The 11,273-nt window shown below is 38.5% G+C and overlaps 1 protein-coding gene across 2 annotated transcripts; it reads left to right on the top strand.

Annotated features, from left to right (window-relative positions):
* The first annotated feature begins 742 nt into the window (after positions 1 to 742).
* On the top strand, positions 743 to 10,982 carry ZFAND5 (zinc finger AN1-type containing 5). Of its 2 annotated transcripts, none has more exons than XM_008069916.2 (6): positions 743 to 1,013; positions 3,665 to 3,824; positions 4,245 to 4,356; positions 4,953 to 5,056; positions 7,908 to 8,033; positions 9,334 to 10,982. In XM_008069916.2, exons 2-6 carry the CDS (start codon positions 3,674 to 3,676, stop codon positions 9,480 to 9,482), a joined length of 642 nt encoding a protein of 213 aa, XP_008068107.1. In that variant the 5' UTR covers positions 743 to 1,013; positions 3,665 to 3,673; the 3' UTR covers positions 9,483 to 10,982. The 2 variants fall into 2 exon arrangements, with proteins under 2 accessions (XP_008068107.1, XP_021574186.1); XM_021718511.1 differs by having other exon boundaries at positions 874 to 1,013; positions 3,668 to 3,824.
* The last annotated feature ends 291 nt before the right edge of the window (positions 10,983 to 11,273 follow it).

Here is an 11,273-nt window from a genome sequence, read left to right as displayed (position 1 = left end):
GCTCGCACGAGCTCGGGCGGGGGGCGCAGCGCCCGGCGTGCAACCTCGGCGGGGCCCGGCTTAGGCCTCCGCCTCCGTCCCGGTCGCCCTCCGCGGCGGCGCCCGGCGTGGGCCGCCGGGCCCGGAGAAACAAAGACGCCGCGGCGGCGGCGGCCGCGCCCCCGAGCCGCCGCAGCCCACACCCCTGCCCCTCTCCGGGCGAGCCGTGCGGCGTCGGGTCGGCGAGGGGCCGGCTGGGCCTGCGGAGCTGCCGCTGTTCTGCATGACTCAGTGGTTTTTGGAGAAGGCCCTGCCGGGCATTCCCTCGCGAGGCCTTTGCTCGGAGGGGAGATGGGGGCCAGTGGGACCCGAACTTCCGAAGTCTGCTGGAAGGTGGGGCCGGGGGTTCTCCGTCTTCGTCCTTTAGTTTTCCCGACGTCGCTCGCCCGGTTTCTCCAAGATCGCTTTCATGGAGGAAGTGGAACACCTTCCCCCTTTGTTCCGTGCATTTAGGCTGGCGAACATGACGTTTTTTGCTCGCTTTCCCCGCACTCGGTGGAGCTGTGTTTTGGGGAGAGTCGGTTGTTTTTATTGATTGAATGTCTCCTAAGCATACCATCTAAGGAGATAGGAAGGTAAAGTAGTATATAGGTCACAGCGTCCCGTTCCAAAAACCTGGGATTCAGGTAATTTACAGTCTTTTTAAAACCTAAATAAATTTCAGTTTACTCCTTATTTGAGGGGTGGTGGCTTTTCGAAATCATTTCAGAACTCGGTTGGTGAAAATATTGCAATTTTGTGTTTCAAGTTTATTCTTCAAATACACTCACCCCCCCCCCCATGTAAGGGTTTGCTGTAGTTCGCCCCTGTTTTCTCTCAGGCCCTATATTAAAACCCTGAAAAGGAACCTTTAAAAATCAACCTGCTTCGTTGTGGCAAAGAAGAAATTGAAATCTGGAAAGTAAGGACTTACCCAAGGTCACTGGCTTAGTTAGTGGCAGATTAGAGACTAGAACTCAGGTCTCAACTCCCAGGTGAGTGGGAGTTCTTGCCGACTTACAATGTCATGTGCACCGAAGGAACTACATGGTGTAAAAGCCCTTAGTTCATATTTGGGGTTGGAGAATTTTCAAGTTACACCTAGGGTTTTTTTTTCCCCCTAAGCTTTAAATGAGAAGCCATAAACTTTGTAAAAATATGCATGTTCAAGTTTCTAACTACTTTAAAGGTAATAGTAATCATGTATTTTTCTAAAATACTTACAGATGGGAGGGAAATACAGTACCTAGTGGTGAACACTTACTTCATCCCCAAATAATTGCCACTTAAATGAAAATTCTTTGTTTTGATGCTGTGCTTAGTTCTTTACAAACAACCCTGCCATTTTAGCTTCATGTGTGATTAATGATGCCTGTATCATCTAGATTGAATTAATGAGATTGTTCTAGTCCTCCTTACGTTAGGAAAGAAAAAACTGCAACAGCCTTTTTTGTTTTCTTATTATGTTAGATACATGAACGCTGCAGCCTTAGTTCTCCGGGTTGTGTAGGAGTTGGCAGGCTCTGAGATATAAATAGAAGCTGATTTCAGAGGCCCCTGTTGACTAGGCTTTATGTGAGAGCCTCCATCCAGCTCAGCCTGTCACATTGCAGCCTTGTGACAGGCTGAAGCGCCCTCCCATGTGATCTAAGCTTCTGAGAAATATTAAAGCAAGCTGTGCACATGTGATGGCATATAAAAGCTGGCTTTCTAGGAGAAATCTAAAAGATGAGAAGCCTTGTAGGAAACTAATGCCTGGTGTCTCTTGGGTGTCAGTTATTTATAATGAATTGAAGGTAGATGCGTTCCCTGAATTTTGGCGTACTTTGAAATCGTTAGATGGGGTCTCCCCCATTTTATTCGTCTAAAACAGACTTTAAGAATCAGATTAACTACTGAATGTGGGTTAATAGGTTGATCTTAAACTTAGGCCAGTTTGCTTTTAAAGCCAATATCAGATGACGCCGAAGTTACTATAGAAAAATGTGAGCTAGCTTACTAATTAAACTGGCTTCCAGGAATGGCCCAACTTCTTGCATACTTTGAGCGTGGTGAGCATACAAATACATATATAATTTATTATTTGAATCGTTTTTGCTCATATACTCAACATGTTAAAACTCTGCTGAAAGTGTTTATTAATAAATTTCCTAAGTGATGTTGAAATGTTTACACTACTCTGCTCCAAATGAGTCAGCTAAATTCCACTTACTTTTTAAAGAGACAGTGTCAACTAAATTAGTACTATTGTTCAAAGCAAGTTGTGCATCTTCACCATATAAGCTTGATTGGCTTGAAATGTTTTTATGGTGCACTTTTGCTAACAAAAGGAAAGATGGCTGTCATTTCAGTGGTTTGGGGAGTAATTATCAGGGCTCTGGCCAGGTCAAAACTGGTTAGTCCCTTCCTCCCTTTTTAATAATTTTGTTAAGGACTTAATTCTTGTTAAAACATTGTTTTAATAACTCGCTAAATAGTATATTCTAGTGCATGGTAGTTGAGAAAAAAATGACTGTGACCACAAGTTACAGCACAGAAATTACCCTTTAATCAAATGTGCTTTTAAGATGACATGAAAACTCACCACAATTTTCTTTTTAAAATAATTTTTCTTGAATGTGTATTCTCTTTTACCAGAGAAAAACGTACTAAGTTTAGCACAGCATTACTGTATTTGTGTTACTTTTAACAAGACTTCTGGAAAAGCAAGGTTCCTTTGAAAAGTTGTTTCTGGTAATATGGCATTAAATATTAACCATTACTAAAGGTTATGTATTTAAATTGCCTTGCTTGACTATATTGAATTTGAAAATGGGAAGGTTTCATTATTTTCTGGTATGAGGAAGCACTAACTTGTTGATTAATAGAAGCCTTTGACTGAGAAGTCTGTGTGTTATCATTTGTGCATTGTAGGTTTCTAGGCACTGGTTTTAAAGTACTCTGAAACACATTTTCTCACACCTCAAATGTAGAGCATAATATGAGTTTCATAAGCAGCTGACCTCTGAATTCTTAGAGCTTCACTTGGTGCCGGGGTAGCAAGAAAGAGCTGCTGTCCCTCTATTCAGCTTTTATAAAGAATGTTTCAACATTTAAAATATGCAGGTGCCCTCACTTATAGCAGAATTGTCAAATTACTCATGAGGCCCAAGTGTGTTGAGGTGTGAGTTATATGATAACTGTAGGGTCAGAGCCAATATTCAGTCAGTTTAAAGAACCACTCAAAAATATCAGAGTCAGTGATTAATTTCAATTAACCAATGAAGTAAAAACATTTAAAAGGATCTGTGTACAGTACAGAAGAGCAGAGAAAGTAGCCTAAAGATATCAGTTTCCCAAATTGATTAAAACATGACCCTGATGCCTGGCAAGCTAACCTTTTCAGAAATTGAAACCAAAAATAGTGACAGTTAAAAAAAATACATCTTAATATTTAATGATAAAATTTATTGTTGGGGGGAGGTCCTCAAACAGTTTCTTTTATATAGGCAACAAAATATTTACAATTATCTCCGCTGTCTCTAGTAATGAACACAGTTCAGACTTTTGTTAAGCTTATTTAGAAATAACAGGTGCGCTGGTGATTCTGTCATGCTAATTTTATTTTGGTAACATGCTAATTTCTAAAATTTTGTTTTGCTTATAGCAGAAAAATATGGCTCAGGAGACTAACCAGACCCCGGGGCCCATGCTGTGTAGTACAGGATGTGGCTTTTATGGGAATCCTAGGACAAATGGAATGTGTTCTGTGTGCTACAAAGAACATCTTCAGAGGCAGCAGAATAGTGGCAGAATGAGCCCAATGGGTAAGTTGTTTCCAAGGAAAAATACATTTGGAGAACTGGTGGACAGAAAATATAGAACCAAGAATTGGGTCCTGAGACTGAGAATTCTGAAATCCCAAGGAGAGAAGACCTGACAAGAGCTGCAAAATAAGGAGCAGCCCAACTACTTTATATGACTGCATCAGGAATTAATGACTATCTACAAGCATCTACTAGCTTTTTTCAGTTTTCCTCTCTTGTGGTTTTCATACTTATGTTCATTGGATATGACTTTTTAATATTTTTTTTTTGTTTGGATACTCAAGTGTAGGATTGCACCACAGTGAAAATGCTTAAATCACTAACCTGATTAAATGCAAGTATTTATTACTTACTAAGTATTGATGCTGTGTGTGTTTTTGTAGTGTTGATTGGTTCCTTACAAACCTTTTTTTTAAATAGGGACAGCTAGTGGTTCCAACAGTCCTACCTCAGATTCTGCATCTGTACAGAGAGCAGACACTAGCTTAAACAACTGTGAAGGTGCTGCTGGCAGCTCATCTGAAAAATCAAGGTAAGACTGAACATTTCGGAGTTTTTATGATATTACAAAGGAAAACAAGATGTGCTATCCATCCTGTAATAAAGAAAATATATCAGATGCCCTTGGGTTTGCATGTGTTGCATAATCAGGGATTTCAGTGTCTTTTAATATGACTCTTAGGTCATTGAGTAAACACATATATTACCTAACCTGGTCAAGGATATTGTGTTGGAAATGCTGTGCTTTTTTGTTTCTTTGTAATTGAGTCTTAGTTATTGTCTAGAGAGATTATAGACTGTAGTGCCATAGTAGGTATTTGGCAGAGCTGCCCATTTTGCTCTTAAGCAAGTTACAGGCACAGCTAAACATTGCTACTTTGTTATCATAAAATATGGTAACCTTAACAAATGTATGCGGCCTTGAGATGATGAGCCATTTATCAAATTGCTTTTTTCATCAACCATTTGTGCTGGGCATCCTTTTTATTGTTTTAGCTTTTAGGTTATCTAGCTCCATTTGATCATGTTGGAAATACTATGTAATTTAAAGTTGAACTGACAACTTATTCATTATCTCCAAAAAGTACCCTTAACATCTTTAAAAATTGTGTGCTTGAACTCAAATAGAAATGTGCCTGTGGCTGCCTTGCCTGTAACTCAGCAAATGACAGAAATGAGCATTTCAAGAGAGGACAAAATAACTACCCCGAAAACAGAAGTATCAGAGCCAGGTATGCTTTTTGTTTAATACTAGTTCAGTTCTGAATTTGGTAGTGCAAGAAATTATTGGTGGGGGATTCTTCCCATTTAAGGACCAAAGAGGAAGGAAAGCTATAAAATATAGGTCAAAGGAAGAACTGCTGTCTTTAAAATTATCTTGAAGTGTAAAATGGTCATATTCTTTACTCTTTGTAATGGTGAGACTGAATGTATTGAGAAGTTAAATTTTAAGGCTATAAATAAAAACAATCAAAAGCAGTAATTATTTAGTTTTGTTATTGTCAGTGTCATAGAAAACTTAAGGTAAAAGCATATTGAACACTAAAAGTTAAGTGTAGGATCCCTGTCATATTTTGGGGGAGTTTAAAACTCAGTATGGGCCCGGCGCAGTAGCTCACACTTCCCAGCACTTTGGGAGGCCAAGGTGAGAGGATTGCCTGAGCCCATGGGTTCGAGACCAGCCTGGGCAACTTCATGAGACCTCATCTCTACAATAAATCAAGAAATTAGCCGGGCATAGTGGCATGTGCCTGTAGTTCCAGCTACTTGGAAGGCTGAGGTGGAAGGATCACCTGAGCCCAGCAAGTTGATGCTGCTGTGGCTGAGAGTTTGCCACTGCCCTCCAGCTTGGGCAACGGTGAGACTCTTAGTGTGGTTTTCATGCGATGGTGACTTGGAAGCTGTGCTTTATAGCACAACCAGAAGTGTATCCTCGTGCTGTAAGAAGACTGAGTTGTTTGAATTACCTATGCTAGACCTATACTTTGTGTAGTGCACATAGTTGCTTCTTTTTTGACAATTAAGATTGTCATAGTAGCTTTTTCTTTTTTGAGTTGGAGTCTTACTCTGTCGCCTACGCTGGACTTGGTGGGTTCAGGTGAGCCTTCTGCCTCAGCCTTCAAATAGCTGAAACTACAGATATGAGCCACCACACCTGGCTAGTTTTTCTTTTTTTAATTTATCATAGAGACGAGATCTTGCCAAGTTGCCTAGGCTGGTCTTGAACCCCTGGGCTCAGGAAGTCTTCTCACCTCTGCCTCCCAAAGTGCTGTGATTACAGACATGAGCTACCTTGTCCAGCTGTACATAGTTTTTTCAGTTTATTTTTTCTTTTTGAAGAGTAGTGATTGAATACAATATAAAACTTTATTGTGAAGAATAAATCAGTGGTTATGTGGTCTGCTTTGGAGGCTTGCTTTTTGCTAACACCATAGCCAAGTTTATTTGTACTGTATGAATCTTAAAAAGTTAAGGTCAAATTCTGAAGTTAGGCAGGTGAACTTATTTATATGTGGAATTTTGAAATGAGTTCCATCCTTTTGAAAAAACTGGCCAAATAGGTGTTTGTGATGTGTTCATTTTGTACTTTTTTTTTTAATACAAAAATACTCTGACCTTGGAAGAATAGTCTTCGGTTAGAGCTGTAGCTAATTGTCTGAATTTATTATTACTTAGGCATTTTGTGGTTCACTGCTATATGCCTTTCTTGTATCATTTTTCTTATATCCCTTCCTGTATGTCTCAGAAACCGCTGTTCATTTTTCATCTGTGGCCAAAGAAATGGCTGACACCCTCTCCCCTTCACAACTGTTTTCATAGATTATTTTTTGCCCTTATCAGGAAAAATTAAGATTGTCATAGAAGCTTTTTCAGAATAAGTAGTAGGTGGAATATTGTTCCATTAGTCTAATATTAGACGATTTGTCTCTGGGTATATTGCTAGTGCAAATAAATTGTACATACGGGCATAGTCTTAGAGTAAGTTGTCATTAAACCAATCAGCTTACTCTAGGAGCTTGGATATGTGCATTGGTGCTGGCATTTAGGCAGAAATTTCTGCATTGCCTACATAAATTTGCTGTTACGGTTTTGATTAATACAAAGACTTAAGAGTTTACAGTGTTTCAGGTGTATTTGAATTTTATATAAGTACATTTTGATATTTTGTTTCAAATAATTAGTAATAATGTGGGCCTTTAATACAGTTCATTGTAATAAATTCTGTTGAAATCATGCATTAATTAAAACTTAAAGCACTTTTAGGGTGGAAAAAAGTAGAACTTTTTGTAGATCCTACTGTGCCTATGCAAATGGAACACCTGTTTTTAGACAAGTATCACAGTAAAAATATAAGTACTTTGAAGGCTCTTATGCTGCCTGTGGAATCCTTAGTATAAAATCAGAACTTCTCAAGTAACTTTCTGAAGACTGTTGGCAAATTGTTTTTTGTTTTTTTTTTTTAAGTTTAAAAAAACTTCCAGGTTTTTCTGCAATTGAGAATGTAGTGTACTTGTGAAAATGGCAAAAGTGATTACATTGAAAATTTTGGATCTGAAATTAATTTTAGTGATTAGTTTGGGTTTTATTTGTTAAAATTTGCTATTTACATCTACAGAGTCTTTTTCTGTAAGCATAAAATCAGATTAGCCTTTATAGCCAAATGCCTCGAACTTGGCCACTTTATTTACTGAAAAGTAATGAACTGTCTCAGTTGAGAAGTTTTTACATTTAGGAAATTTGCAATGTGGGCACTGAACATATGAATATCTCCCAACTCTTTAAACAGAATTTGGATTTTGTTTTTAGTACTGACTGTTAAGAGTTAAGGAATTTCTTGAGTTATTTTATAAAATTTAGAGGAACAAGTAGTAGTATGGTGATTGACAGGAAATTTTCAGATTTGAAAGAAGTTCTTAAAGTGGAAGCTTCTATGTAACGTTTGTACTTTTAGGGAGGGCTTCTTGAAGCATTGTCAATAAGAATCATAGTTTCTCTTAAAATTTCTTTTTTTTCCCCTTACTTAGATAATTGTCAGCTAGTGAATCCTTGGCAAATTCTTACTTTTATCCTCTTACTTTTCAGTTGTCACTCAGCCCAGTCCATCAGTTTCTCAGCCCAGTACTTCTCAGAGTGAGGAAAAAGCACCTGAGTTGCCCAAACCAAAGAAGAACAGATGTTTCATGTGTAGGAAGAAAGTTGGTCTTACAGGTATTAAAAAACACGTAAGATAGTGTATGCTGTCTTTTACTAAGGCACTGGTTGGTCTTACACATAAAAAAAATTGCCTGATCAGTGGCTAGGACATGTGGGGGAAGTAATACTGGCGTAGGAAAAAGTTTTTTGTTTGTTTTTTTTTTTTGAGTTGGAGTCTCGCTCTGTCGCCCAGACTGGAGTGCAGTGGCCGCACCCGGCCACTGCAGCCTCGACCTGCTGGGCTCCGGCGATCCTTCCGCCTCAGCCTTCCAAGTAGCCGGAATTACAGGCATGCACTACCACGGAAAAAGTTGAGCTTAATGTTCACTTGTCTCCAAATCATATGAAACCTTTGTTAACTTTGGGCTCTCTAAATTATATTCTTTTATTATTAAATTGATTAAGGTTTATCCCTTCTGATTCTTTTTTTTGTATACCTAGGAAAGGTATTATACTACAGTAGGCACCTACATTGAGCTAGGCACAAAATATTCTAGGTGCTTTTTACATGTTTCCATTAAATCTCAACTTCATGATCACAGTTCCCTAGTTTTCACTTGAGGAAACATTACTCAGTTAATATAGTAGTACTATGGGGTGTATTTTTATTTATTTATTTTTTGAGTCAGGGTCTCACTCTCACCCAGTCTGGAGTGCAGTGGCATGATCAAGGCTCACTGCATTTGGGGTTCGGGTGATCCTTCCACCTCAGCCTCCTGAGTAGCTGGGACTACGGGTGTACACTGTCACATCCAGCCAATTTTTAAAATTTTGTTTCTTTCTTTTTGGTCCAGACAAAGTCTATGTTGCCTAGGCTGGTCTTGACCTCCTGGGTTCCAACAGTCCTCTTGCCTCAGCCTCTCAAAGTGCTGGGGTTACAGGTGTGAGCCACCACACCCGGCTTGGTGTTCTGAATCCAGATCAACCATACTGCAAAGCCTATGTAAATTTTACTCTGCCTTGCATCCACAGACATTGACAGAAGGAGAACACCTGGTAGAATTAACTGGCAGATAGCCCAAGTTTTGTTTTCTTCCTGTGATTTGGCTTGCCAAGCACTCTCTTCACACAGTCCCTGTTGCCCTTGGAAGAGAAAAGGAAGCATAGTTATTTGACTTCTCATCATGTCAAAGGCGGTTAAACACTCATTGGCAATTAAAAGTGACAGGCTCTTTTCAAGAGTTGACTGTCATGTAGCAAAGCAATGAAAATCTGGTTCCTTTTCTGTAGTGACTAAGGCTTTTTTTTTTTTTGCTTTTTTCTCTCTTAATTGCTTGACGTTCTCAAGTGACCCTGCTTTCTCTTGTTTGTACAGGGTTTGACTGCCGGTGTGGAAATTTGTTTTGTGGACTTCACCGTTACTCTGACAAGCACAACTGTCCATATGATTATAAAGCAGAAGCTGCAGCAAAAATCAGAAAAGAGAATCCAGTTGTCGTGGCTGAAAAAATCCAGAGAATATAAATTACTACTTGTGAAGAGACTGAAATTTTGTTTTTATTTTAATATATCGTAGGAAAACATTAAAGAGCAGATGCATGGCCATTTTCCTTTGATGTTCTCCAGAGTTTTACTTTACACTTGTCTGTCTTACAATTGATATTTTAGTAGAATGTTTGGGTGTTTGTTACAGGCAGAATTGGATAGATACAGCCCGACAAAATGTATATGCCCTCCCCTGAATAAAATTGGATGAAAATCTGCACAGCAAAGTGAAATACACAGATAATAGGGAAAAAATTTAGTTCCCATGTGCCAAACAAAATGAAATCTCTGCATGTTTGCAGCATATCTGCCTTTTGGGAATGTAATCAAGGTATAATCTTTGGCTAGTGTTATGTGCCTGTATTTTTTTTTTAAATGGTACACCAGAAAAGGACTGGCAGTCTACTTCTACCATAGTTAAACTTCACCCTCTTAATTTCCACAACATGTTCTATGGAAGCAGGAAGAAAACTTAAAAAGTGGATCAGACCTTCCTTCCCGTGAAACCAATATTTGGTGCCATATATAAGCCTGGTTAAATTGTTCTTCTAAAAGCTGTCAAGACATTCTGTGAAAGGTAAACATCGCAACTGGTCATAAGTAAAACCATCAAGCCAACAACAGGGTCTTGAGATAATCTTTGAAGCTTACTGTGTTGGCCTGCACCAGAAGATGTCTGCATTACTCTCATTGCTAAAAAATGTATAGCACAGAACTGCACTAGGATTAATTTGTTTACAAGAAGAAATTAAAACTCTACGTTTGGTTTTCACATACAGCAGCTCTATTGAATAACATGCATCTGAATTTTAAGTTGCAAAGGTATCTGAACAGTTAATTTTTCATGTGCATCTTTTGTTGAATGTTTTGGTTCAAGAAAGAATGTTTAAAGCTTTTTAAAGACTTCAGTTCTTAATGTAACTGTACCCTTCTGCATGGAAAATCATAACCAACATGGCTGCAGTAGACTTCTTAGTGGTATCCAGCACCACTTGCAGAGGGCTGCTTTATCATATTAATTGTACTTGGGTGTAGGACTCTAGTGTTCTTGGGTGTATTGCATGGGCTGCATTATCTACAGCATTGTACAATAACAACTAGAAAAGGCAGTATACTTCACTGATGCTTGTCTGGTAATATCACTTCTGTGTTATAATGGAAGGTTTTTTGTGATGTATGAAACTTGTGTTTTTTATATATAAATGAGCATAGTTAGATTAGTGTTGTGGTAATGCCTGTTTTCATCTGTAAATAGTTAAGTATGTACACAAGGCACTACTTCTGATTTATTGCAGTGTTGAGTCCTAGTTTTTACTTTTCTTAGAGCGTTCAGTTTTGCTTTCAATTTTATGTACCTTAGTTCTCAGATCTGCAGACGTGTACAGATAGTTCATATTTATGTATTGCACATAATCATGCTATTCAGCATCGATGATATATTGTATTATGTAAATAATAAAAGCCATGTACAGAGGGAAACTTCCACTTGTTCATTGGGTTTTTAAGCCATAGTTAGAATCCTAAAATGGGGAAGCTAGAAAACAGACTTTGCATGGCTACCGTAATTTTTTTTTCCTTTGCCATCATTGAACATGATTTATTCCAGTGAAAACCATGAGATGAGTTATTTGAAACGTTTTTCAGGTATGGTACATGATAGACCATTTATTTTTGAAGAATCGGCATTTTTAGGTTCAAAAATCTTAAGACTTAGGAGAAAGGGATGAAATTGGAACAATCACAGCCTGTTTCACTTTTTCATGTTTTGTT

The sequence above is a fragment of the Carlito syrichta genome, unplaced genomic scaffold, assembly GCF_000164805.1.
Source record: "Carlito syrichta isolate Samal-C Ts95f unplaced genomic scaffold, Tarsius_syrichta-2.0.1 Scaffold312501, whole genome shotgun sequence".
NCBI lineage: Eukaryota > Metazoa > Chordata > Mammalia > Primates > Tarsiidae > Carlito > Carlito syrichta.
The sequence above is the reverse complement of the archived record's forward strand: the minus strand, read 5'-3'. Positions and strand labels throughout refer to the sequence as shown.

Bases quoted from the DNA above. Each gene is read 5' to 3' on its own strand.
- ZFAND5 (XM_008069916.2), top strand. From the start codon at position 3,674: ATGGCTCAGGAGACTAACCAGACCCCGGGGCCCATGCTGTGTAGTACA. The intron at 3,825-4,244 runs GTAAGTTGTTTC...TTTTTTAAATAG, and splicing joins TGGCAGAATGAGCCCAATGG to GGACAGCTAGTGGTTCCAAC. The intron at 5,057-7,907 runs GTATGCTTTTTG...CTTACTTTTCAG, and splicing joins AACAGAAGTATCAGAGCCAG to TTGTCACTCAGCCCAGTCCA.